The 27,208-nt window shown below is 53.2% G+C and overlaps 9 protein-coding genes across 9 annotated transcripts; 3 read left to right on the top strand and 6 right to left on the bottom strand.

Annotated features, from left to right (window-relative positions):
* Positions 1-4,296: 4,296 nt before the first annotated feature.
* On the top strand, positions 4,297-4,929 carry J4E83_007226 (uncharacterized protein; the record flags this gene model as incomplete). The annotated part of the gene is made up of 1 exon (XM_049334131.1): positions 4,297-4,929. The coding sequence occupies one exon, from the start codon at positions 4,297-4,299 to the stop codon at positions 4,927-4,929; it is 633 nt and encodes a 210-aa protein (XP_049186942.1).
* Positions 4,930-5,967: 1,038 nt separating this feature from the next.
* J4E83_007227 (uncharacterized protein) lies at positions 5,968-6,716 on the bottom strand (the record flags this gene model as incomplete). The annotated part of the gene is made up of 2 exons (XM_049334132.1): positions 5,968-6,419; positions 6,713-6,716. 2 exons carry the CDS (start codon positions 6,714-6,716, stop codon positions 5,968-5,970), a joined length of 456 nt encoding a protein of 151 aa, XP_049186943.1.
* A 531-nt stretch (positions 6,717-7,247) lies between these two features.
* Positions 7,248-8,780, bottom strand: J4E83_007228 (uncharacterized protein; the record flags this gene model as incomplete). The annotated part of the gene is made up of 1 exon (XM_049334133.1): positions 7,248-8,780. One exon carries the CDS (start codon positions 8,778-8,780, stop codon positions 7,248-7,250), a length of 1,533 nt encoding a protein of 510 aa, XP_049186944.1.
* A 2,274-nt stretch (positions 8,781-11,054) lies between these two features.
* On the bottom strand, positions 11,055-12,356 carry J4E83_007229 (uncharacterized protein; the record flags this gene model as incomplete). Its single annotated transcript, XM_049334134.1, has 2 exons — positions 11,055-12,140; positions 12,348-12,356. The coding sequence occupies 2 exons, from the start codon at positions 12,354-12,356 to the stop codon at positions 11,055-11,057; spliced, it is 1,095 nt and encodes a 364-aa protein (XP_049186945.1).
* Positions 12,357-13,295: 939 nt separating this feature from the next.
* On the bottom strand, positions 13,296-14,653 carry J4E83_007230 (uncharacterized protein; the record flags this gene model as incomplete). The annotated part of the gene is given in 2 exon segments (XM_049334135.1): positions 13,296-14,629; positions 14,647-14,653. The coding sequence occupies 2 exon segments, from the start codon at positions 14,651-14,653 to the stop codon at positions 13,296-13,298; spliced, it is 1,341 nt and encodes a 446-aa protein (XP_049186946.1).
* Positions 14,654-16,453: 1,800 nt separating this feature from the next.
* On the top strand, positions 16,454-18,778 carry J4E83_007231 (uncharacterized protein; the record flags this gene model as incomplete). The annotated part of the gene is made up of 2 exons (XM_049334136.1): positions 16,454-17,289; positions 17,338-18,778. The coding sequence occupies 2 exons, from the start codon at positions 16,454-16,456 to the stop codon at positions 18,776-18,778; spliced, it is 2,277 nt and encodes a 758-aa protein (XP_049186947.1).
* Positions 18,779-20,834: 2,056 nt separating this feature from the next.
* On the bottom strand, positions 20,835-22,289 carry J4E83_007232 (uncharacterized protein; the record flags this gene model as incomplete). The annotated part of the gene is made up of 1 exon (XM_049334137.1): positions 20,835-22,289. One exon carries the CDS (start codon positions 22,287-22,289, stop codon positions 20,835-20,837), a length of 1,455 nt encoding a protein of 484 aa, XP_049186948.1.
* A 3,354-nt stretch (positions 22,290-25,643) lies between these two features.
* Positions 25,644-26,166, top strand: J4E83_007233 (uncharacterized protein; the record flags this gene model as incomplete). The annotated part of the gene is made up of 2 exons (XM_049334138.1): positions 25,644-25,650; positions 25,850-26,166. The coding sequence occupies 2 exons, from the start codon at positions 25,644-25,646 to the stop codon at positions 26,164-26,166; spliced, it is 324 nt and encodes a 107-aa protein (XP_049186949.1).
* A 280-nt stretch (positions 26,167-26,446) lies between these two features.
* Positions 26,447-27,017, bottom strand: J4E83_007234 (uncharacterized protein; the record flags this gene model as incomplete). The annotated part of the gene is made up of 2 exons (XM_049334139.1): positions 26,447-26,878; positions 26,946-27,017. 2 exons carry the CDS (start codon positions 27,015-27,017, stop codon positions 26,447-26,449), a joined length of 504 nt encoding a protein of 167 aa, XP_049186950.1.
* Positions 27,018-27,208: the final 191 nt, after the last annotated feature.

Here is a 27,208-nt window from a genome sequence, read left to right on the forward strand (position 1 = left end):
TCCTTCCGACTATGCACTGCGTAGTCTTGTCGAAGGGCTGGGATCAGCTTCGCGAGATGATGACTGGGTCGAAGACGATGATCTGTTCGAACTCCTACTTGAGTTTCGCCTACATCAAGATGAGGTCATCAAAGCACTTTATGGGCCCGCGATGCTACTGGCATGTATGAAGTGATATGATCTTGTACTCTTGCTTACATTAGCAGCATCCATTGCTCATTCGCTTACGTTCCATTATCGAGGAGGAATGCAGGCGTAGCCCGACTCTCGCTGCGAACTTCGTTGACTATCTCCTCATTCCACACAACGACATCCATTGCGATGAAGTCTCCAACAGATTCCGCTACAGATTGCATCTACCAGCCTGTAGGAAAAGACATATCTTTGTTGTTCGGCGTGGGCCTCTTCAGAACTTATCGGAACTCGAGCTAAATGACTGGGAGGAACACGATCATCCCCCTTACCGGCGAGACTTCTCGAGAGACGACTGCTGCTGGCAACCCGTTGGTGGATGGCTGAAGAAGATGTATGGCGAACACGAGGTCCGACAAACTATTCTGGAAGAGTATCACAACAGTGCTGGCATTCCTTTCCGATTATTGGAGCTCCCTGTAGACCTACGATACATGATTTTCGAGTTTGTAGTTGGGAAGCAGATCTGGCCACATCTCCCGTCCCGGAAACACGGGCGGATAATTTTTGCGGACATCGACGACGACTCCGACTCCGACTCCGACGACGACGACTCCTACGAGTACACTGGTCCTTACATTCAAGACGACGCCCGTTGTTACGCATACCACAACAAATTGACTCTCGATGGAGAGTACAACCACCTTATTGCCTCCGCCGAGATGTATTACGATTCCATCTATGATGCTGCTCTCGATCAGCTCAGTGCCGCTGGTTACGACGACTACAACTACGCTGATGCTCTCGATGAGTTTAGCGCAGATGGTTGGTATAACGGGATATCAACCGGCGTCTATCCCATCCCTTTCATGTACCGCCAAGGAACCCGTTTCCAAACGTCCTATGAAGGCTCGCCACTCAGCAAGTATATCGGCCTGGGTCCTACTCAAACACAGCAAACTTCGGCAATGAGCTTACTCTGCGTCAGTCGTTTAGTGCGTGGAGAAGTTGCGGATATATTATGGAGCAAATCTATAAAATGCTTCAACAGGTTGAACGATCTGACGGCCGTCGCACGGTATCTTCAGAAGTACTGCGCCCAGCAAGAACTACCAGGACACGTATTCGAACCTCGAGACCCTTGCGTACTAAGACGCGTATTTCTGAGTCTCCCAAACAAAAAGTACCTCCCGTTTGTCGGTTACTCTGCCGAGGACAACGGGGTCACGAAGACGAAGTGCGACTTGCGATCCAGACCTGGCGGTTTGAGGTTGCTGAGCGAAATACGTACCCTGGAGCATCTGAACCTCCAATTCCAGGTATTAACAACGCAACGCGATTCTCTCACACCCGACTATTTTAACCCGTGGAACCCGTGGCCTCATCATTACAGAATGTATGACGTTTGTTGCCAGAAAAAGTTCGTCGACATGATCATGACTTTGGGCTACGAGTTCCTGCGTGACATCAGAGAAGTCACAATTTCTGGACACGTCAAAAGCTCAAACCACAGGAGATGGGATCCTTTACTGCGCGACCAGACGCGCACAGACGAACCCAGAGAAAGACGTGACATGACAGCCAAAGTTGCCAAAATCTTGGCCGGACGCGATGTCGATATGTTGTAAGTAGCGTTCGATATATAGTCATGCTCATGTACTAACCCTTTGTCAGTCCACTGATCTGTCGTTGCTCCACGCCATGTGCATGGTGGGACATTCGATCAGACGATGGTATGCAAGAATTCTCGTGCGAAGATGAGGACAGTGAAGATGATGAAAGTGACGACGAGGAAAGCGACGACTACGAAAATGAGGACTATGAAAAATTGTTCAGGAGCTTGATTGCCGACCAAGGCATCTAGCGGGCGGTTGATGTAATTGATGTGAATGGATAGTTGTTTCTCTACAAATGCGACGACACGGGCAAGATTTCGTGTTATCTCCAATGGCAATGTCTTCAAGAATCTTTGAGTATTGTTGTTTTGTCATTTTCCTCATGCGGGTATATACAATGGTGTAGAACGGGTGATTGTCTTGAACTCCATGCCAAAATGGCCTCACAAGCTCTCAAGATGCGGGGCTACCAATGCGCGGGGTAAAACCACGCTTGTCCAAGCGCACACAGCGCTATTGTGGTGACCTAGCCTGAATCCCATCATAAAGTCCACCTTCGTTGTCTCCACCTCCAACGCCGCGCACTCTGCCGAAGACACACCATTGTTGAAAGTATAAACTGTACACCTGCAGATATGGAGACCATTTAGTACTTCAATCGTCGAACTCTTAGCCGTTTTGTTCAGCAGCCTTGGTGTGATCACAAAAGAAACCAAGAAGTTCTGAAACCTACTTGTCTCCAACACTGCGATGTGGGACGTTGAAGGTGACTTGCCAATCGTTGTCATTATTGATCCATAGTACGCTCCCAATTCCACGTGCGCATTCGTAATGCGCCCTTCACAAACTTTTCGGACTCATGCTAATCCCATTCATACATACCTCGCAACGACCATCGGCCCAGCCTGCTCACCTTTATCGTCTACTCCGCTCACTCTCGCCCTATCGTGCCAAAATCATGTGCGACGAAAACTCTAAATGCCCTCCGGATGCGATCCCTCCAAGTGTCTACAAGGAGCTTGCATCACCATACCGCGACGAAGATGAGATGGACGACGAAACTATCTCCGTTGTTTGGCTGACAGAATTGTTTAGGCCACCGATTTGCGAGTGCAAGACGCCGTGTGCGTGGTGGAAGGATAGGAATGGGGATTGGGGGGATGTTTCCTACGAGTTCGATTGTGAGGACGGTGGTGTGCCTGGGCAAGCGATTCGCTCGTGACCCGTGCATGACTAAACCCAATCGAGAGTACCGAGGTCTGGCAACCTCCTCACTTATGTACCTCGACACAGACTTTGTCAGCCACGGGCCATCATTGAGACGGATGCGTGCAACTGTGAAGTGTCTGGAAATTGCGAATCAGATAATTAGAATCGAAGTCCCATGCCCAGCCAAGTTTGCGCAAGCCGTGAATCTTGTGAGCGAAAGTCATGATAGCGATTACATCACAGGCTGGGTCGTGCTACGATTGAAACGCCCGGAATGCATCGCCAGCCATCATCCCTCTGCAACCTCAGACCTATAGATCATGTCTGGTCAGCACCCGCCACCGCCGTGGGGTAACTCCTCTTTTGATTTCCGATTTGAAGGCATTCCCCAGCCGGAATTAAGAGAAGGTTGGCGATGGGTTGGTGTTTCCGCCATGGATTTGAATCGCGGAGATTGGATGCTAAGACTCACAGGATCCGTTATACAACCGCTTCCTTGAAATCATCGAAGAGGAACGAAGACGGAGCCCATACCTCGCTGCTGCGTCCGATGGCTTTAAGATATCCCCGCTGCAGTGCGAGGCTATTCGTCTTGACGGAAGCCTACAACCTGGACTGTGTTATGGCCAAAACATCGCAAACCTCACTCTTCCCACCCATCAGGTACGTATAAGTGGCGTTGGTCGGTACTACGAAGATTGCCGTTTCAACGACTACCGTTTGCATTTCCCGAAGGTTGGATCGTGCATCGTAACGGTTCGATCCGGTCCGATCGATGACCGGTTAGAGCTAGAAATAGCTCAAGAACGTGCAACGCAGTGGTGCTCGGTTCGCGATTGGTGGAGAATGATAGCGTTTCGTAGGTTGCCCTGATCGCCATGCGATGGAGCTGACGAATTGTATCGCTGACACCGCGGTAGAATGCAATTTCAATGACGTTCGCCAGCCTCAAGGCGGGTATGGGATCTGGCTATGGGAATTGGAAAAAATGTGGAAGTTGTCGGGCAAAACTTTCCCATTGATGGAGCTGCCTCGTGAGATAAGAGACAACATCTTTCGCCTCCTAGTCGGGCCGCAGATATGGCCTCATCTCACCTGCCGGTGTTGCTCTCTTGAAGGACTAAAGGGTGCGCCTCATTCCGACTATGAGCTGAGTTTGGAAGGCGAAAGCAGCCATGGTCATTGTCTCGGCGGAATCCACCCCATCGGTTTTGAGGTGCCACGCGCTCCCGTGATCGAAGCCCCCAAACTATGGGGAATTGGATTGAACATCGTACCAGAGGACTCACATGCGAACATTGGGCCGGGTAATGTCGATTGGTTCTCGACTATGGGATTAATGCACGCCGGTAAAGATGTGCGTCAGCAGTTCGAAGAGTTAATCTGGAGCTCTCCAACCGTCAAGCGCTTCAACCGAAGGTTTGTCCTGGCCCATGTGCTGAAATTCTTCCAAGTTCATCCTCTTCGCCTACGCCGCGCCCGCCTGAATCTGACGTCCCCTACACAATATCCGGGATGTTTGAGCCACGTAAAGCTGAGCTTTACTAACGAAGAATACTTCCGGTTCATCGGCTACGAGAGCGCGCACGGTGTTGGCTTTGCGCGGAACCAGATCTTACCGCACGTCCGATTAGAGACGCTCACTGCTGTGCCAACGCTGAAGCACTTGGAGTTACAGTTCCAAGTCTTGCATCCAAACATAGTCAGCGTCGAGGGCTTCCGTGGCTATGCTTACGACCCATGGCATAACATTCGTCCTGAAGCAGAGACAGAGGTCTCGTGTCAGAAAGAATGGCTTCGTATATTCCTCACACTGGCGTACTCTCGTCTACGCTCTGTTGAGAAAGTAACGCTTTCCGGGCACGTCAAGAACTCGACGCGGGAATACTGGGAGCCCAAGCTTAGCGGAGAGGTGCACGATATGACACGTGCCCGCGAAGAAGTGCTGTCTACCGCTGCTTGGGAACTGTAAGTATCCCCTCGTGTACTTCGTCGTTCGTGAGCTAATTCGCGTAACAGCCCACCGAACTGCGAATGCTCGCCGCCATGTGCCTGGTGGAACGTCCCTTACGACACAAATAACGAGACTTCGAATTCGCTCCAGGAGTTTTCCGTCGTTGGCTGAGCCAAATCATAGTCTTACCATCAGGAACGTTGGTCTCTTGTATATAAGAATGAAAACAGATGGGCCAGAACAGCTGCAGAATGGATACACAGCAGGTCGTGGCGACTTCATTACATGGTAGGGGTCGCGATGCGCATTGAGTGGCCGCGCGATCTACTGCGCCGAATGGATATGATGGGTACCTGCTTCAATGAGATGATTGTGCGTCGGTGATCGGTGACCGGTGAACCAAGCCAAAGCCCACAGCAAACATTGGGCACTTACGCGGGTTGACATCGCAACCAGGTATCAAGATGCTCGTTGGCGGCTCGTACAGCTGCGCTAGATCGGCCTCTGAGCAGACCGTATTACGATTCACAGCGTTCAGAGTGCCACAAGATCTCGCATCGGAGGGGTTTCGAGCATGTTGAATAATATATGCATCACAGTACATATGCGTCCGCTCCAAAGAAAGGCGTAGATAGCGACACGAGATTTCTCACTGATGACGACTTCTCGAAGTTACGTAGCATGCCAGAGGTAACTGGGCGCTATCTTTATGGTGTCGATAACAGCACAGAAGTCTATTGCTTGGTACGTTTGACCACCTTATTAACAGCGTTCTTGTTCTTGTTCTGCATGATCTTGGCGCGCTTCTTCTGTCCCATTCCATATGTCATGACAGAACGTTGTACCTCCAGGTCCGCTGCGCTCAACGGCACACGTTCCTCTCCGGTACCGTCCGGCCTCTTCACTATTTCAAATCCTTTGACAAAGTCCGGAGCACCAGGTCGGAACTTCGCAGGTGGTACATCGTCGTGTGGCCAGCGTCCGTATAACTGAAAATGGGCGGTCCTTCATGTATGTCAGGATCTATAGCAAGCGACATCGGAACAGGAGTTGCACTCACCTCGATCCTGCCGAGGCCAAGGCATCAGCCGCCTCGTTGCCTGGGTCACCGCTGTGCCCCTTGACCCAGGTGAACTCTGTAGTCACCATCAATCTAGCCCTCCTCTTCATGAGCGTCACGATCTGTTCGATGAGGTGCTCATTCTGACGATGCTTGCCCTCTGGCTTCTTCCAGTTCTGTATCCGCCAATCGTAGTACCATTCTGTGACGGCTTGGGCAGCGTATTGGGAATCGGTACGAACAAGCACGTCGACTTTGTTGGAGGCTTTCTGAAGTGCGATGAGCACAGCCTTTAATTCGGCGCGTTGATTCGTTTGTTTGCCGGGGCCAACGGGACCGCCCTCGTTCCTGCGAAGGGTCTTGTCAGCTTCGAAGTGTAGGCTTCCGACATGGCCTCCCGCAGTGACTTCACGGGTACAGCTATAGCCGTCGATGAAGTGTGTTGAGCCTGGGGATGTTATAATCACTCACCTTGGATCGCCTGGACCAAAGAACACGCCGTAGCCGGCTGCCGGAGTGTGCTTTGTGGGGCTGATAGCGCTTCCATCGGTACTGATCTTGAGCAGCCCAGGACGGTCTGGCGGTTCTGGTAGTTCCAGTACCTCGTCAGAGAGCGCAGCTTCTGCGTTCATCTCGGTAGCCGATCTTCCGGGCCGAGAAGGTGCAGTATCGGAAGGTGAAGGCACCACGGCGCGTTACTCCTCATGAGTCCGTGAAACCGCGATAGCATAAAGTCCTTACTCATAGCCGTCGGTGGAATTCGGCTTCGAGCCCCTATCATCTCTGAATCATGGGATGATTCTCATTGTGCCTGTAGGAGTAAGGTGGTGGGGCTATTGCGAGGAGGCGGCTCCGTTTCCGAGGAGGCTGAATAATGGCGGTTGAGCTCTGCCACGCAACAGTAATTCAAGGACTGGCGAAATATCTCTTCATGTCGTCAAATTTGGCATCTCGAGGTAGGACGTGAGTCGCTTGTGGAGGGACTGGACTGGGCGTGTTCGCGTGGACGCGTCGAGAGTGCGGCGGCGCGGCGGTTTCGTCCGCGTGTGTGGAGCTTGCCGAATCAGGTATAGACCAAGCCAGCACCCAATTGGATTCTGCTGCCGACATAGCGTCAACAGCGCACCTGGGTAGGGAAGCATGCAAAAGATGTACACAATGGACGTTGTTTGAATTGGGTTATCAGGAGCAGATTCTACATACTGCCGCCATATTCATTCGCGACCCTGTTCATCTAGCTTTATCTATGACGGTGTTTCTATGTAGATAGCAACGTCTACATCGTTACACGCAGCCATTTGAGTTCATGCCACGGAGGCAGCGGATGCTCAGTCTGGAAGCTTTGCGGCTGATGCATACCCCAATGATCTGCCCATTGCTTGGGCGTCCAACCTTGATGCAGCGTGAGAAGAGTTTCCACGTCGTCCGGTTCGCCAACATCAAAATTGCAGCTGATGGGCCCACCTGCACCGGCGATTGACATGTTGCGCATCGCAGCTGGAAGTCCCTCGTAGTTGTATCCAGCGCGACATCGCCGCTCATACCAAGTGGGGGTTGGTAAATGTCCTCGGTCATACGCAGCGTCAAGAGCTGATTGCCAGGCAACGTCCCGCTGTATAATCTGGAAAACGGTAGAGGTGTGTTCGGGTGTAGGATTGCCGTCAAGCAGCATGCTGAATGATTCCTGGGGCATGCCGAGTGACAACAATGCCTGAGCTTCGGCGATCCATGCCCCCACTGCTTTGGTGATCGTCGATGAGAACAGGCGATCGTCTTTCACAATATCACTGTTCTCGGCAGACGCACTGCGCATGATGTAGTCGACGCGTAGTTCAGGCCGTACTCGGAACACGCTGCTCCATACGTTTACGATACGCTGAACGCGGAGAAGGCGATTAGTTTGACATAGAGGAATGAATCCTCTTCCGTGGGACGCCGCATTCGAGCCTGATTCGCAGTCTTCGTGAAGTATCACGTTCCGCACTTCTTTGCGGCACGAAGACGGAAGCCCATGTAGAAATTTTAGGGCTACAGACGCCGCCGAGTAGCGATATCTCAATCGAGCAAAATACGCCGGTGCTCTGGGTTCGACGTCCAGGATCTTGGCGAGGCGGTCAAGTTCGGAGGGGTTTGGTATGAGCCAAGGTTCTGGAGAGGTCTCGCCCAGAACTGGGATGTTGCAGGGAATATCCGAGATCCAGTGTCCAGGCGTCAATTCGGCTTCATCGTGAAATGTGGAGTGCTTCGACAGTAAATTGAACACAAAGCCGATGAAATCGTCCCATGTTGATGGAGCTTCTCCGCAATCGAAGTCCTGCTTGTACAGCGCGGCAATATCCTGGTGCGGAGTCCAACCGTGAAAGATGTGGGCGAATTGCGGGAATGCGTCCGTTGCCCTTTGTACCATATCGTAAGAGAGAAGCCGAGGTATGAGTTTTCGTAGCAGCGCCTTCTTGCGGTATACTAGATTAACAATTGCTCCGTTGAATAGACCGGCTTGCTGTCGTGTAGACTCTGAGAAATGCGTGGAGAAGGTGATAGCGTTTAGTCGGAGGGCAAGCCCTTGCATCTCTCCCGCAACCTGGCGACATGTGAGAGCGAGCGAAAGCGAAATAGGACCACCATCAGCTTGTACAAGTTTGTTTGTTTCGAAGCTATGGATGTAGCCACCATCAACTTGCACGTATTGTTCGTAGATGAAATCTCTTAGCTCGCGCGGAAGGCGTAGGAAGGCGGGCAGTGTGACTCCGTTGCCAGCGACGGATCCGGCAGTGGAGCTGCAGAGCTCAGCTGGCGCAGACACTCTCATGGTCTGGCCTGGCTTCGTGATGAGTGTTGAGTTATGGTGTGGGTGCGATGGTGTGAGTGCGATGGTGTGGGTGCGATGGTGTGGGCGCGATGGTGTGGGCGCGATGGTGAGTGAGCGACGGAGTGGTGTTCTTGTAGCCGTGATTGAGGCCACGTAACGCTGCCTAAAAGCTACTTTGGTTGCGCCAGGCTGGTCAACCACGGATCACGATAGCATGCAACGGTGGCCTTTTCGTTTTTTGGCGCGGAAGGGGACCGCATTATACATTAAGAAGATTATAGATCCGAGAAGAAGAATTGGGTATATAAAGCAGCCGAAATCTAGTAATTCCCCTCTACCAGTGTCCACCGAAAGCGTAATATGAAATGTATAGACTCTGATTGAGCCCGCCTGCACGCGTTGTCAGCAATGAACGACGGTGTCGTGACGGTGAGGGGAAGACTTACTGGGTGTGAGCGGGGTCGAAGCTCTCGAAGAATGGTAAAGCCCTGCGACGCGTCACGCGTTAGCGCGTCATCGACGCGAAGTTGAGCGATCGGAACTTACACATATTTTGTTCGGGTTTTCATCAACAACCCACAGCCTAGTCAGCACACGCAACCATACTCGAATTTTGGAACTCACCATGGTACGCGAAGCAACCAGGTGTCTTCAAGACCCTGATGACACTGCCGGCAGTTAGCGACTGCATCTCACGCGGTTGCGACAGACGCGTCACGTACCGAATCCTCGCCAGGCAGCGTTGAATATCTTTCTCGCACAGCTCTTCTGAGTCACTCGTCAGCATGGCGCCTAGCGATCGCGCAAAGGTCGACCCACGCTTGCTCCTTCATCCATCCTCCTCTTCCTCATCTGAAGCTCCTCCATCAAGCTCAAAAACCTCTTCATCATCAAAACCACTTCTTCAAAAGCCCTGCCACGCATTAGTCCGCTGCCGGAAACGGAAATGGAAAGAGTGAGTCTCTTACATGAGCGTGCTCTCAGGAACCTGCCTGAGTCTCAGCGCGTCGCGCGCTAATCCCGTCGCGTTAGCAGTCATAGACATGAAGAGTGTCAACCGCGATACACACCTGCGACTCCGAGACCTGTCCTACGCGAGACAGGCCTTCCTCCCACGACGCTCGCCGGTCTTACTGACCGCGCCTACTGGCGTGTCAGTACCATTCACAACGTCGGCTGCAGTCACATACGTCGGCATGGATGGTTAGCATCAATAGCCCATCGTCCACATTCTCCAACTGGGCTGCTGAAGGTTATTGGGCTCCCCGATTCGACCTTCATGTTGTCGGCAACGTCGTCCTTCACGATCGCGCTGCACATCCTGTCAGCACTCAACCCTCCAAGCTAGCGCACGACGTGACTTACACGATGCGTCGCCTGTTGTCTTCTTTACGCCCCAAAAGACGCTCCCTGCCGTCATGTCATTATCACCGCCACAAGCAACGAGCAGGTCTCTGCTTACTCCACCATGCCAAAATCCTCGACCTATACCTCGACTCCGGCTCTTGCATTCGGTCCGATATTGCACATATTGAAGAACAAGTCCGGCAGATAAGAGCGATGGCGCAAGGGGCGATTGATGCGGGCTTCGTGGCAAGCTTGTGGGAAGCGCTGATACTGTCAGCACGTCTGGATGCGAGCGGTCGGGCGGAGAGCCACTCACGAAAGCGCGGCGTGGATGGCGGGGATATTGTCGTATTATCATGGCGGCGCGAAGTAGACGGTCGGGCTGCAAAAGTGTCAGAGATTCGGCCTTGCGCAAGATCTGCTGTGCTCGCTTACGGATATGGGTTTCGTTGGTTGTGTGTATGGGCGTCTGGCACAGTCAGTGTGCTGGATGCATGATGGTCGTTCAAGAACCATATGACGGTACGAAGGAAGCAGGGAGCGGAGGAATAGAGCTGATGCGAGCGCCAATGGATGTGCTCAAGCGAGTAACGCTTATAGGGGAGAATGGAAGTGGTGTCGAGCTTGTGAGCAGAACGCACCTTGTCGGGATCGGATCGCGTCACTGTTGTCTGGGTAGCTGGTCAGCCACTGCGCACTTTGCAGTGAGAGCTCCACCAGAGTGACTCACCATTAGTAGCTGTTGTTAGTAACGAGAGCGAAATGTATGACACTGAAATTAGTAACTCCGAAACGGGCACGGTGACCCTAGCGGGTGAAAGGATGGATTGGCTATGTTGCGTAACTAACTACATTGCGAGTATGTTGGGAAAAGAACGAGTTGGTTGCGTAAACTACTTGTGCTACGAATATATCGGCCGCATGATCTCAATTGCGGAAGCTAATGTGGACGCGGCGCCCTCGAGGGAATTGGAAGTCCTTGTCGTCCAAGCACCACTTGAACTGGTCAATGCCGAAGAAGGCAATCGCCCACGCCGTGGTGATCTCAAGATCCTTCGTCACCAGGCTGTGCCAATCAAGCCGGCCGACAGCCGATCTCAGAAAACCTCGTTCGGTCTCCAGTGCGGTGCAATGACACAAGAGATGCTCGGCAGTGTGGACCGCCTTCTCACACAGCGGGCAGCGGTTGTCAGTGATGCCGTTCATCTGACACCACTGCCAGTTCGACTTCAACGGAAGGTTCCCAGTTCGCAGTCCAATCCCCATGGTAGTCTGCGCAGGTTTCAATCCGACGTAGTATTGAAGAATGTGGTCGCCGAAATCAGCCTTGTGGGTTGGATGCATAGGCTGTCTGCTCAACATCCGTAAGTTCAGGTACAGCTTGTAGGCGATGTTCGCATGGTGGAAGACCACACGGAAGTTGAACTTCTTGATCCACTCTCCACGCTTCTTGGGGTCGGCCCATGATTCCGCAAAGGCCGGTTCCGACAGGCTGTGTTGCTCCTCTTCACGTATCGTCCGCACGTGGAGGCCAGCGAGTGCGCGAAGATGCGCGTAGGGATGCATTGCCATTTCCTTGCGGTCTTGGGTGCAGCCCCTGTAAGGATCTTTGATCTCCAAAGCCTCATCCAACAGCTTGTAGTCTGCGGAGCCGTATTGGCGACATCGGTGGTTCATTGCAAGCTGATGCAGCTTCAGCAGGATCGGTAGAACGTGGAACTCGTTCTCCATTGCAATGCTGGGCGTGAACGCCCGTGCCCGTGTGAGAGATTTGAGAATCTCGCGCTGCAGCTGCTCCAGCATATGTGTCGCGACCTTGGTCAAGCCCCATCGTATACCACCTTCTAACTCGGTCTTGGTCGGGTCATGAAGAAACCAGGCGGCAGCGGCGTAGCCAATCTTGGCTAGAAGCTTTCCCTTGTAAAGATCGCGGCGTTGGATGTAATTGGCGCCCCAGGTACCGGCAACGAAACGGTCGAAGTTGGCAAGATCCACGCGAACCTTTCGCTGTACCTATAAGAGATTAGCGAGAGTACGTACGGTAAAGGAACAATATCTACTAACCTCTCGAATGTGCGGGATCCAACTCATCTTGCAGTCGTATGTTACCCCAAGGATAACGAGTGTCTCGCAAAGTATCTTGGCCTTGAGTTTTGGTGGCAAGTCGGCGAACTCGGGAATGGGCGGTAGCTCGGTAGAACCAGATGTTCCAGGTTTCACGAAGTGCATGACGTGGTATTTCGCTGGAGCAAAATGGAGGTTGCTCTGCTTAGCCCAGTCCGCCATCTTCTGGTGAATGTCTGCCATGACAATACAGTTATCGTGAACCGTCTTGCTCGAGACCACGATGTATGTATCATCCACATAAGAGAGAAGTGTGACCGCCTTCTTAGAGTAACCAGCAAAGAAGTCTGTCAATAGTGGAGCCGCGTAGAAGAGGAACAGGAGAGGCGAAAGTGGGCTGCCCTGGGGAATGCCGACATCGATCCAGTACTCTCCACCGTCATAGCCGGGCATGTGAACGAAGGTGCGACGATCCGACAAGAACGACCACACGATCTGAACGATCCAATCAGGAATGCCCATCGCGATTAACCTCTCCAGAAGTTGGGTACGATCGATGTGATCGTATGCCCCGGAGATGTCTAGACCAAGAAGACTAACCCGCCTCTTCAGCGACCAGCCCCGGTAGACGGTGTTGTTGAGGCACTCGAGAGCTCCAGTCGTACTTCTTCCTGGTGCACCGAACTGGGCAAAGGGAAGCAGGTCGTGCTTGATGACAAGCTCTTTCAATCGGTCAGCGATGAATCGCTCGAAGATCTTGCCCAACGTATTGAGCAATGCGATTGGACGATAGGAGTTTGGTTCATCAGCCGCTTTGCCTGGTTTCTTGATGAGGATCGTGATAGAATCTTTGAAGTGGTCGGGGTGGATGCGTAGTCTAAAGCAGGCATTGAAGATGTATTGGAGAAACGGCGCCAGGGGTTTGCGGCACATCTTCAGTGCTTCGTATGCGAGGCCGTCGACTCCCCGAGCCTTGCGGATTGGGACCTCCGCCAGTGCTTTCTCGACTTCTTCCAACGTGACGGAATCTTCAGGAGGATCTTTCGTCTTCCTATTCGGGTCAAGAAAAGGCAAAGGGAAATGCGGCTTGGGCGGTGGCGATGCCTATGCAAGTGTTAGTCGATGATTTGATGTCGATGATTGTGGAATGCATCGGATACGTACGAACTCCGGTCGATCACTATCTTGCTCGAACGTCGGTTTCAGGGGAGGCCCTTTCAATCGACTGCTTGGCCAGGTGCACTCCACGTACTTGTCCGCTTTTTCGTGATTGTGATGGAATGTCTCCGTCCCAACCTTGAAGTCTGGTGTATACGCCAAACGTCTTGGAACGCTCCAGTTGTGCACTTGTTTTGCGAAGTTGAAGATACCACGAGGACCAGCAGCCTTCTTCTCCATGGACTCGCGCCAATCGGTAGTCCGCTTAGTAGCATCTGGGCTAACTTTGGGGCGATACTTAGGCTCTGGTTGATAAAGCTGGGTTACCGGGACGAGCTCCTTGATAGCCGGCTCCAGAACCTGGGTGATGATGGTCTTCAGAGCACTGTTCACCGCATCTGCGTCGTCCAGTCCAGCAATTTCGATATCTTGGAGCAGCTCGGTAACGCGTTCTTCGAATTCGTCTTTCGGTGTCGCATCCCAGTGGTATCGAATGCCGGTCCTGCGCTCCATGTTGACGTCGATGGAAACCGAAGAGATACGATGGTCCGATAGATATCCAGGGATGTTCTCGAGGATCTTGTATACGGCTTGATCCTTGAGTACGTCCTTGACATACACAAGATCGAGAACACTCGCGTATCGGTCAACGTCAGCAGACCTTGAGTAGGTGATCCCACCGTCGTTGAGACACTCCATGCTGGCATCCTGGAAGCGCTCAACGAGAAGCTTAGCCTGCTTCTCGACCTTGTGCCACTCCAATTCGTCACCAGCCCAATCTGGGTGGTGGAGATTGAGGTCTCCCACCATGACGTGGGCCTTGTCCGTACTCATCATGGATTTCCCGAGCTCAGCCACATCGATGCTGTTGTAATGGTTGTAGACGTTGTGAAACGCGATCGTATGTCCGCTTCGAAGGGTAACGTGCAGGGTAGCATGAAGGCCACGGTTCTTGCCTTTCGCTTCGGTGATGCGACAGCCTTTCAAAGAGTTGTGTACAAGGAAAGCAACCTTACACAGATCTTTGACGGCTTTCTTCGGACGCTCGTTGCGGTCATGGGGAATACGATAGGGATACGTGCTCGGGTCATCGTCTCGAGTGAGCTCTTGCCGCTCATCTCCCACATCGGCTGCGCGATACCAGTGTCCATATGAGCCAAAGCTCTTGAAAGCGAACTTGGGCGGAGGATCTTGGATTGCGATAATATCGGGAGGTCTTCGTTGTGACGCTACGCACGTCTCCAATGAGTTCATGCGTTTGGGCGACTTCTTCCCGTTGACTGTCCATACGAGACACCGGTCATCTTCGAATCCGCTGATCCCCAGTTTGCTGTCACGCTCGAGCTCGACAATGGTAGGAAGCTTTGGCTTTTCACGAGGTTCCTGTGGCCATGTGATCTATTAAGTGTCAGAGCAGGAAGGAAGGTCAATTGGTCTGTCCTACTTTCACCAGCTTTCGCCTCTCCTTCTGTAACCGTAAGTCAGCATGCATATCTTCCGTCGTGGGGAGAGGTGCACTAACCCGCCTTGCCTTGAGATCCTCCTTCCTCTTCTTCTTCTTCGCAGCGGCCATGCTCAAGCATGCGTGCGAATGAGAGGAGTATCTTGATAGGGAAGGACTACGGCCTATCCATCACACGCTGCTCCGCGAGCTCGTGGAGACGGTCTCAGTGTCGCACACGTCGATGAACAGATCAGGTGCCGGGCTGGATACGGCCTGAGTGTGCCACACCAGAATTGACACCGAGGGCTAGATTTCACCCCGCACACGTGTCCGTCAACGGTGTTCTGACACCAGGTGCATTCTGAACGGCGGCAAAGGATGTGCGACACTCTCGCGTGGATGTCCGCGATACACCTCGGGTCATTACCCAGCAAATCAGAGCTGCGATCCTTACTCATGCCCCGGATCCATAACAGATAGCCTGCCCTGGTCTGGGAAGGTGTCAATGTCGGCTGGCAATGTTTCTTCCCTGGCGAGAAAAGATTGGCAGCGTCGCCTGCGTGCACACGGCCGGTGGCCAAAGCTTATGACTGTATATCAAGGCACGTCGTACTTAGGTAATGTCTTCACAAGCTCAACAAGCTGTAGCAGTGTTCACCGTATTATTCTTTGTTCTGACAAGGTTTCCGAATTCGCATGGTCTGCGCGACTGCGCTTGGGAAGCCGTTCGAAGATGCAGGTGACGCCTATGTGTGAGCAAGGGATTTCAATCGAATTGCTTCCATCAGACAGTAACAAGTTGCACCCGACACGCTCGGCAAGAGTGACTTGACAGTTGCCGATTCTCCAGTTTTGTGAGTAAAGAGCGACTAAGATGTCCGTGTTTAGATGCCGGTTTTGTCCGGTCAATCACATAAGTGTCCTTCCCGTGCGCTTGCGCTGCTCTAGAGCAAGCGCCCCGCCATCCAGCTTATGCAGGTACCCAGATTTCGCGACCTTAGCACTTGGTATACTGTTTTCGATTGGTCCACGGACTGATTATGATGAGCCGTTGTACCGTTTCCTGTGGAGATATGGATCAGACGTCAACATACCCGTCGACAGAATCCTCGTTCGGCGGCGCAACGGCGACGGAGATGGAGTCGGAGTGACTGCGATCAAACGCCAACCGCGCATTGTGACGGAAAAAAAGTCGGCGCAATAACACATGCATTCAGTCGACTCCGCTGCTTGGGCTCTCGCGCTTCCCATCGAAGCATATGCCATTGTGGTCATGTTGAAGGGCGGCGATGCCTTAATGGCAAAGTTTTCATGCATGAATGTTGAGTAGTATCGCCCTTACAATGAATCAAGACCCTGAGAGACGTGTTCATCTCAAAAAATCGTTTCATGCAACGGCAAAGGCGGTAGCCCATCCCCACTCTCGGGGGTGGCTTCGAGTGAATGCCCTAGACCGACCAATCACGCGTGACATCATTCAACCTTCTCCTAGGTTGTCTTTTCACACATTAGGCGTCGAGAAAGTATCACCACACCATCAGCATACATGCCCTGCCTTTAAGCTACATCATCTCAAAAGCATCATCTTTACAGTCATTCCTCAAGACAGTCACCCGGCAAAGGCACAACACAACCATTTGAGGCTTCAGGTTTGAGCCAGATGGACGCTGACTCTCTGTCCTTCGACTTCCCTTTTCAGCACGACGACGCGCCTCCGCCATCGGAGAAAGATGAGTTGGTGTCCACGATCAGACAGATGCTCAAGGATGAGTTCGCTACCATGAAGGCTGAGGTCACAGATGTGCTTCTGCAGTCTTTCGGACCTATCATAGAGAATGTTGTTGATAGCAAGACAAAACCTCTCCAGAAAGTTGTTGACGGGATGAACCTCCGTGTCACAACAATGCATCAAGCGTCGAAATCATCTGCGTCGAAAGCACCTGCGGCTCCATCCAAACATCTACTACGACAGCCTCCAAAGAAGACCGTTCCGCCAAGCTTCAAGTACGCAATCTACCTCGAGAGCGAGTGGAACTATCTCACAGAGCTCGGGACGACAAATTTCCTCAGGAAGTTTCGTACAGCCGGCTCTCCGTACAATCGTATCCGTGGTTATAAACTGCATGAACCTAAGGACAGAGCCGAAGACGACTTTTGGGGGGAACTCGAGCTTTTCATCGACTCCGAAGCGGCGCGTGCGAAGCTGGCCGAGCCACATCATGCTGTTCATATTCCAAGGATCCTCGAGCTTGAAGCTCCCGGTGCACAACGAAATGAGCGTTTCTGGGTGCAGGTTATCCACGATCTGAAGCTGAACAATGTGAATTCGTCGTGGATCGAGGCTCAGGTGCCTGAGTGGAGGCACCAAAGCCAGCTCAAGATTGCTGAAGCTGAATACAAGGCTAACAAGCTTATGTTTGGGTTCGATTCGGTAGCAGAGGCCGACAAAGCGTGCCGTTACGCTTTCTTCTTTGGGGGGACTCTTGCCAAAGCCAGGTCAGTGAAACTCTATCGACATCTCCCCACCTAGACTGATACCCTTAGGCCTATCGAAAAGAAATGCATCCCTCTCTTCTGCAGACGGTGTGGTCGACCTGACCACTTCCACAAGAGCAAAAAGTGTCCCGAACGTCCTCATGGCGGTACTCATGGCGAGGAGATATTCCCCTGCCTATATTGCGGCAAGCGACATCGGGACAGATGCAAGGTGGGAACGAATCAGCTTGAGCAGGACTGTCTCAACTGTAAACGAAGCGGACAACCGTCTCCCAGGATGCATACAACAGAGTCGACCACATGCCCGGATCCGGATGTCGTTGAGTACCGCAAAGCATGTGAGAAAATCGAGAACAATCTCCCATATTGGGCAAAGTCTCTTGACCTACCGGAGAATCCCCAACTACCGCCGATCGACGACCTCACTGCGAAGAAAGTGGAAGACAGCCGCCCAACTTCTACGAAGCTTTCGGGCCAAGGCGATGGTAGTAACGCAGCCATTGCAAGGGACATTGCCGCTCAGAAGTTCCCGCCATCCACCAAACGCGCATTCCTCAACGCGGGCGCATCATCACGGTCAGATGCTGGTGCAGAGTCGTCACGGGGACCCGGGTCGTCCCAAACCTCCCCTATTGACATTGATGCGGAGCAAGCGGTAGACATATCCGCAGACGCAGTCTCAGGCTCTGGGCCTTCGACCATTCGTGTAACACTCGATCCACCTGACTCCGAGTCCGAGCCACTGGCATGGAGAATCGAAGTTCCTGCTACACAACCGCCAAACGAGCCCCCGACTGCCAAAGGCTCAGCGAAGAAGCCTTCGGCAGCGAAGCAGAAGGCAGTGAAACGCACACGCCCACCGCAAACCTCAACACGGCGACAACCAGCGGAAGTATCTGGTGACGATATGGACGACGACACTTATACAGCCGAACGGACAGCGACCGGTTCCGATCCAGGGCCTGCTCCTCAACGACTACGTGTACTGAGAAGCCGCACGCGCGCCGCCGCAAGGCCTGCGGAAGACGACTCACCCGACGAATCGAACGCCGAGCAGCAAGTGGCTGAGACCACACCCAACGAGTCGACTGCCGCGACGCAAGCTGCTGAAAGCACGCCTGGCCCACCAATTATCTTCACCGGCGCGAAGGACACACCTACCAACTCTTCGCAGCCCGGTGCGTTTGACTTCAGCTGTCCCTCATCACTGAATGCCGTCAAGAAACCAGCACCAGCCCGTCCCAAGTCTCCTCGACAAGCGAAACTCAGCATCATCGCTCAGAAGAGGGGTGCAGCATTCCCGGGTCCCGTGCGCCAACCTTCACCGCTCGCCAACGCAAACAACCATGACGCAGACGAGGACGATGACGATGACGACGACGAATTCTTCGATCCTGATGAGAACATGTATGATTTTGGAGAGGGGCCGGCTGAAGGACAAGCGAACGATGTCGCGGACGCGAGTAACGATGATCTGTACGCTGATTAGCCCGTGCTGGGACGATACGAATAAATCGATGGCTTAGTCTACCTTTGTATCAATGAACAACCCCTCTCATCTGAACTATGCCTCGCTGTGATGTCATGTAAGAATAACGAGCAACTGCATGCGTACGACGTCCGCGTCCGCTAGTGCCGCTGCCTGTGTATCATTGACGCATAAGTCGCGCCTCTCGAAGTCAGGTCCTTTCCCGTGCTTGACAGTGTTCGTCATCGCTTTCGCGGCGTACGGCCCTTTTGACGTAGTGTTTCATATTGTGGCTGCCATGGTCTGTGTTGGGTGTGAAACCACATATGGCCAGACAAGCAACAGCGTGAAGTGTATGTCCTTTGGAGAAACAATGAAGACAGCTTTCAAGCAATACATACCTCCCACCATCGCAATGCCACGACCACCATCTTGTTATGCACACAGATGTCCCAGACCCTGACTTGTGTCCGGTCGACCACCGCTACCGTGACTTGGATCGATACCGCGAGCGGTATACGCCCAATGACTGAGCTAGGGCAATTATACGTCTGAGGCGGGCGCGCGGTCTGTCATCGCGACACAGGTGGGTAGGAGATCGATCAAGGTGACGATGACGGATGACGGATGAAGGATGCGAGAACGATTACTGGGCGCCCGGCGGCGGCTTGGCTTGTGGTGTTGTGTCGAAGTGTATGCCATGTCGCTATGTACTTGTCAGTTCATTCGTGGGGGCTGCAATGTTTAAAGAAGCTTGTTGTTCTTGATGAGAGACTGGAGTCGATGCCGAAGCAGAGTCCACAACGCGGTAGTAGTAACGCAGTAATTTACACAGTAAGGGCTATACTCAGCCCATGTGACGCAGTGAATAAGCAGTGAAGCTTGTTGTTTTCTTGGATGCCGGGTGCGACGCGTAAGAAACGAGACCGTCCGGGGAGGCTGCGAGCGGAGTTTGTGGTCGTTATCCAGCTGGCTATACGCGTCACGACGATGATGCATTGTTCGCAGTGTATGCTACGTTTGTAGATCTGTATATGCCATATTGCATGAGGGGTCGTTCCGTCAATTGCATCGTTTGAAGCCCACGAGGTCGCTGGAGCTCCAAGCTCCGCGTCCGCACGTGCGGGCGGCTGGCGCCGCAACACGCCTTACCCACTCAGCCTAGTAGGCGGGAAGACGTCATCCACCGCGGCCGCAAATGTCGCGCCACGCGCTCTCCAACCTTATCGAGGCGTCAGGCTACATATACCTTCATTTCTACCTTGCGCTACAGCCCTGAGGGGATCCTCGCATTCACCTTACCTGAGAGTATACATGTTAACCGTCCGGTAACGGTAGTCCAAGGCTGCCACCATGCGTGGTGCCGTTGCCTTCGGTGGCTAACGCGCCATCATGCTATCAGCACACAGTACGCGTACCTCCGATGCGACTTTTTACGATTGACTGTCGCCCTATTCTTTCGGAATATACACTAACCTCCGTCCCGCCTGCCTTAGTTAAGCTCAATGCTGCTACTACAGCTATGTATCGACCGTCTCTCCGCTAGCCCTTCGAGTGCGATCGCGTCCACCGAGGACAAGAACCGATTCATCTTGAGCACATCCTTTGCCTTGCTCACGTGTATCAACTATATTCGTCCGACAGTCGGAACGATTGTGTCAGCACTCAGTCATACATGCGTAATGCTCGGGTGGTGTTGGAGATAACGTCGATGCCTGAAAGGGACCCATGAACCACAAAAAGGTCGCTGAAGGACGTAGTGGGTAAGCTTGTTAGCCGGTGATCGGGTGGAGTTACTGGCACGCGTTACCGTTCGTACCTAGGGAGGCAAGCCTCGGCTGGCCCCGCCTTCTGTACATTTCACCCAATTCTGCGACAGCACCAACGACGTCTCGTGTATGTTGCAAATGCTAGCATCACATGCGGGCGTATTGCAATAACATCACTTGAGTTCCGATGATAGACAAAGAATACGTGTTGTCCAAATTGATTCTACATTACAAGTTCGGTGACCTCCTCAAGACGGGCTCTGGTACCGAGCTATCGCCTTTCATTTTCGCGAGTCACAACATTCGGCTTATCTGATAACATGCCGCCAACGGAGTAGGTGCCACGGAGGTAGCGGCGCCTCAGTCTGGAACTCGCGCGGCTCATGAGTTGCCCAACCCTCTTCCCAGTCTTGCGCAGACCACCCTACACGCTCTTGCAGCATTTGCTCAACATCGCAAGGTGGAGAGAGCTGGAAGTTGGTTCGGATGAGCGGACTATCCATGGAGAGAGCTTCGACTGCTTCTGGTAGTCCCTCAAACATGAAGCCCGTAATGTGTAGTCGCTGATCGAGCCAGGAAGGTTGCGGTAGGATTCCTCGTGCGTAGCATTTGTCGAGGGCGCTCTGCCATGCAACATCGCGTTGAACAACGCGGAACATGCGAGAGGAGTGTTCTGGCACAGGGCTGCCATCAAGGACGAGAGTGAAAGAGCCGTGCGGCATGCCGAGTTCGGGCAAGCACATAGCCTCCTTAATCCATGTACCCACTGCCCTGGTGATGAGCCTAGCAGGGCAGCGGTCGTAGTCCATGAGTCCTTGATCAATCAAGCTTTGGTAGCCTTCCAAGTACCCAGTAAGCGTATCGGAAGATACGGGGAGCACATTTCCCCAGAGATTGATTGACCTCTCAATCACGAGTTGCGGATGCTTTTGACAAAGGAGGATGAACCCTCTGCCATGGCTCTCAGGGAACGAGACAGATTCGCGGTCTTCTAGCAGCGACACCTTTCGTATATTGTCGCGTGCCTCTTTCGATATAGAATGCAGAAATCGAAGGGCGGCGGAGGCTGCTGAGTAAGTGTACTTTGTGCCCGGCCAAACGAAAGGAAAGTCGAAGCGCGCTCTCGTAATCTTTTGCAGCTTCGAAATCTTTGCATCGTCTAGGATGCGCCAAGGCTCCGGGCGGGCTTCATTCAGCAGGAAGGCCTCATTGTCCTTGTATGAGTATCGAGATCCTGTCCTAGCCTTATCGACGAACCCGGAATGCTGGGAGACCAGATCCAGGGTGAAGCTTACGAAATCGCGCCAGATGGACGGCGCCTCACCACACTCCAGGAAGGGGTTCAGTCCGATCCCTATTCGACCATGCGACCGCCAATAGTTTACCACGGGCGCGAATTGCGGATACGCTCTCTCCGTAGCCTCTGCCTGCTCTTGGCTGAGAAGCCCAGAAGCGGCGTAGTGGGTGAGCGACTCTTTTCTGTAGCCTAAGGTGACGTTGACTGCGTGGTGCAGACCAGCTTGTTCTTGAGTGGCGTCAGAGTGGACTGTCGCGAATTGAAGCGTATTCAGCTGCAGCGCGAGCCCATGTGTTTCGGTGGCGATCTGCCGGCAGCTCAACACGAGAGAGAACTCGATAGGTTGATCGTCGGGTCGCCGGAGCTTATTTGTTTCGAAAACGTGTGTATAACCGCCATCACAGCTGAAGTAGTAGTCGTAAATGTGGTCGCGTAGCTCGCGCGGCAGTTGGAGAAGAGCCGACATGTCGATGTAGGCGTTGGGCGGGTTCGTGTTCCGAGTATGCAGCCTCTGCGTTGTCGACTATTTTGGCGATTAGCTGCTGGCCCCGCCGTGTCGCGTTTGAGCACTCACATTCTTTTTGCGGGCGATGAGGATACGTCTTCAATCCAGGCGAGGGCTTGAGTCTTGGTCCGGGCTGGTTGTAAAAGGTGTACTTTGTTATGTGAGATGGTCGCAATAGGTTTGAGGGATACAGGCGAGGCCGCTGAAGTACAACCCATACAGCAGCGTAGATGTGCGAAACAGACGCTGACTGGGGATAGAGTTGAGGAAAGACGAAACCCTTGCGCCTGCAAGAAATTCCTTGCTCCTCTACCTGTACCATGGTACCCTCGGCAGGCTGCTGTCTTGGCGACCTTGCAACAGCGGTATGCCATTTCCACCTCATTTGTAGCCACCATCGACTTGGACATGATGCTCGTAGATAAGGTCTCTCAGCTCGCGTAGCAGCGTAGCATTGCCGGCAATGTGGCTGGGCTATCATCGATGGGTTCGATATCAGATTCAGCGAGTCCGGGTTGCACATCAGACTGAAGGCGCGCCCAGTGGATCAGGCTGCGATGGCCAACCACACAGTGCGACGGCATGCAACCGTGGCTTCCCATTTGCACCCGGCTGCGACGATTTTCAAGGCCTCGATGTGGCCACGATGCGCCATTGTGAGTCGTCATGTGTAGCTTGTATGGTTCCCTCGTCTAGGCAGCAGAAGTAGGCGCAGGTTTGTAGAAGGCGGGCAATGTCGAACGCAGGTGTTGGCGGGAAAGTACACGTCTGGTGCGCGGTTGCGGTTGATGGAAACAGACGCGATGCGGTTCGCTGAGACGCGTGGATGACGTCAGCGCCGATGCTCTAATTCATGTTAGGCAGCCACATTCAACGCGCCGACCAGAAGTTCGACGAAGACATACCTCGACCAACCCATGGATCAGTTATGACATCTTTTCACTGACAAAACGTTGCTGGATTCAAGGCGAACGATCGAAGAGACCAGATGGATGCACGCCTCCGTCTGCGTCAACAGCGCACTCTATTCTTCGGTTGGAGGGCGCAAACTCAGTTTCGTCTCTGCTGTTCCCACTCATGAGCCACCTCTCACCGCGGTATACCGAGGTAAATTACAGGCTGCAATTAACACCAGTCACGAAGGATCGAATACGACCTTTTGGAGTCCCTGACTCACGTCTTTGGATGCGGCTTTGACAGGCTCTGTTACTGATGAGTCACGCTCGCCCGCCATATGTACATCTTCATCACGTCAACAACGTCCCATCATTTATGTCACCAAGACTGAGTAGTGAGTATCTGCTGCCTCTCGTCGACAGATTGTTTTGTGAATCTCCACCATGCCGCCTTCGATCCCCTCAGCAAGCACGCAGCTTCAATCCCGACTCTTTCGTCTCCCTAGGGAACTTCGAGATATCATCTACCACCATTACCTATTCAACGAAGACGGCCTTACGTACAGTTTCGAAACCAATAAACTTCCTGTCGATTTGTCATTGACGTACACTTGTCGTGCGGCCGCATTCGAGCTTCGAGGCCTTGCTCTTCGAATTAACAAGGTCGTGTTCTGCACAACCTGCTCGAACGCTACGCAAACGCATGCGTATATATTCCACGGAGCGCTCATCAAATTACACGCCCTCAAATTCGACCTGCTCAATATCCAAGCTCCGCGTCTAATGACTGAAGCAATCGAAAAAGAGGTATCCCTCAAGTATCCACAGTTCTCATCGATCCTACCGAAATTAGGCACACTAGGTGGACGCGCGAATACCTTGGGAGAGCCACCCTCGACATATCGCGACTTTGTCCACTTCACTCTGAATCTCTTGTATGACCGCAAGCACCACCCCAAACTGGGCGGGAAGCGTTCGGAACGCCAACGTCGAAGTCTCCGAAAAGTGAATCCCGAACCCTGGTTAACGCCCAATGAGGGCAGACTTCCACGTGGTCAAGAGGGGAAGTTTGGTCATTGTGCCCGGGACAAGCATAAGCGCGACCTTGTAGCTACATACGACCGCGAGCTCCAGCAACTAGTCGACATAACCGGGACTCATAATGGTGTCGGGAGTGTGAAACACTCCTTATCAGCAGCAGCATGCGCAATACGTTTCCTTCGGTCTCTCCGCGCCGAGACGCGTGAGAACGTGCGACAGATTGAACTCATCGAGGACCGAGAGTCTATCTCATTCCCAGAATGCCATGGAAGGGGTTTTATACCGTTTTGTCGTGCGCAACCAAACCTGCGCGTTCATAGGCGCGTCAGTCTCTGGGCAAACGTGTTCCCCGTAAGCAGTACATTGCGGTATATGATAGCCTCTAGTACGGGGCGACCCTTGGAAGACGATCGTCTTGACTCCAGCTACGTCTCAAGGGCGGTTGCAAAGTGGATGGCGGAAGCATCCATTTTACCCTCACTAGGTATGCCCGAGGGCTCTTTGAAGCTAACCTTCCAATGCGACTCCGCGCCCGAAGAGACGACGCAGGTTTTCCAAATCATCCAGCGAGATGCCGCATGGCAGACGGCCTTGGATCTGAGTTATGCACGGCAACTGCTTCCAACGCCAACCTGGATGCAGCGTAGACTCCGCCGCGGATACATATACGAGACCTTCCCAGAATTGCTAGAGCAAGTTACCAATGGCGACCACCCATTCATACACTGCGACTTCGCCCTGGGTACGGCGTGCGACCCGGAGAAAATCATCGGCGAGCGTAGGGACGACTCGGTGGACATATGGCATGCGAGCTGGCTTACTCAGACGCCTAAAAAGTTCCAAACACCCGCCAACATGCCGCCGTGGCATGTACTACGCGCTGGCTTTACCATTCGGCATGGGAAGTGGGGTAATTGGGTAGCGGGAGTTAACGGCGGTTAAGGCTGCGAACATTTCAGTATAGCTTACGTTGTAATCACCACTTTATAGCCGAGTTTCGATTAGCTGCGCCCTTCGGAATCTTGACGAGCAACATCACCGTCGATATGAGCAGCATCGATCTGGCAGCATGGATGCACCCGCCCTACAGTCTCGCAGCCAGTTTTGACATAACGTATCGGATCCATGAAACCAGTGACTCGGTCAATTCCAGGAAGCTCCATTCTTCCCGTCATCAAGATCCCGTGTGCGCGCGCGCCCACCGTGCGAGAACCATGGTTTGGCTGCGAGAACGTATTTCGCCGCCTTTCAATAGTGGAACGTGACGCGCAGGTGGTTGCGCAGTGATAGATTCGACATTCACTGCAGCTTCTGAGCTGTGAATGAGAGTTGAGAAGTGAAGGCACTGCGACCGGCCGGGCCAGTACATATACCTTCTATGACCTGTCAGTATAGCACTATAACGATTTCCAAAACTCAAGCAGAGCACTATCATCGAACGCTCACCACAATCAACTTTCAGACTTTCCCTCGACTCTATTCACTCACTCAAGCTACAGTACCTCTCATCAAAGCAATCCACTCACCAATCTACCGCCATGTCCTCAAACATCCACACCGCCGCCGTGCAAGACCCGACGTCAGACCTCAAGGACTTCCTCGACCGCACAAACAACGCCGGTCTCCACGCCTCCGAGTCGAGCGCCAACAACAGCGAGGACAACTGGGACCTCGTAGATAAAGACGAAGCGCTGCACGAGCAGGACAAGGCCGAGTGGGAAATCGTCGGCAAGACGGCGGCTGAGAAGCAAAAGCAGGAGGCGGAGCGCAAGGAGCGGATGGAGAAGCAGAAAGAAGAGCACAAGGCTGAGAAGCGTAAGCAAAAGCTTCTGGAGCGCATGGAGCGTATGAAGGGTGTCTCGTACGCTGCGGCTGCTGGTGCGGCTGTTAGGAAGTTTTAGTATGGACGGCGGGTGTGGGAAGGTCATGGATGGGCATGCTGGTTGTGGAAGTGAACGGCAGGTGTGAGAAGTTCACAGACGGGCATGCTGTATGTGGAATTGGGTATCTTCATTCCGCAGGCTGTGCGCCGTATATGCCCCAACCTCTTATCAATCATTCAATCGCAACCGATATCCCTCTGAGCCTCGTGGTATCGTGTATGTGCGTCGCGATGTCTTCGTCCGCCTTGGGTGCCCTGCTCGGCGCGTGCAGTATGGTATGCTCGTGATGTCCCATTCCTCATTTCTTGCCCTTCTTCTTCTTCTTGCCTCCAGTCCCCGTACCAGCCGCTGGGACGCCGCCCATCTTCACATCTCCGCCTTCGTCAACCTGTGGTGTGGATGTGGCCTCGCCGCCAGCCGGCATGCTCAGATCGTCCGTTGTCTCCGGCAGCGCTGCCATGTGCCTCCCCAGCCTGCCCAAGTTCCCTATCAACCTCCCCACCTCAGCGCCCTTGTTCGTCTCATACTGCAGACACGTCCCCGACTCCGGGTCATACGTCTTGAGCGTGAAGAACACGGTGACTTCTTCTGGATTCTGCGATTGCGGCGGCGGTGATGATGCGCGCGCTGTGTCTGTGGGCTTCGAAGCTCGCTTCTCCTCGTACTTCTGGCGCTTCTTTATTTTGGACGCCGTGGGTTTGAGGACCGAGTATTTGGACGTGATGCGTGTCTAGTAGCGAGATTAGAAGGCGGGTCGCGTGCGTGCGTGCGTGCGTGGGGAGTGGAGCTTGGCATACGGATGTCGGTCGCGCTTTGAGCAGGAGCGACGACTGCTCGTACCACTCCTGGCTTGTCGCGAAGTAAGGCATGGTGGGTTGGTGGTGTCTGGGGGAGAAGGTGAGAGAGAGATGAGGATGGTGGTCGGTGCGTGCGTTCGGTATGCGGGCAACTTTTGGCGGGGTCGGCCGGGGAATCGTCGGGCCAGACTAGAATCGCGACTCTGGCCAGGTACCACGCGACAGGAACCTAGGATGCAGAAAAGGGCTGACACCAGAACCGA

Source organism: Alternaria metachromatica, assembly GCF_023757995.1.
Source record: "Alternaria metachromatica strain BMP 0045 chromosome Unknown scaffold_17, whole genome shotgun sequence".
NCBI lineage: Eukaryota > Fungi > Ascomycota > Dothideomycetes > Pleosporales > Pleosporaceae > Alternaria > Alternaria metachromatica.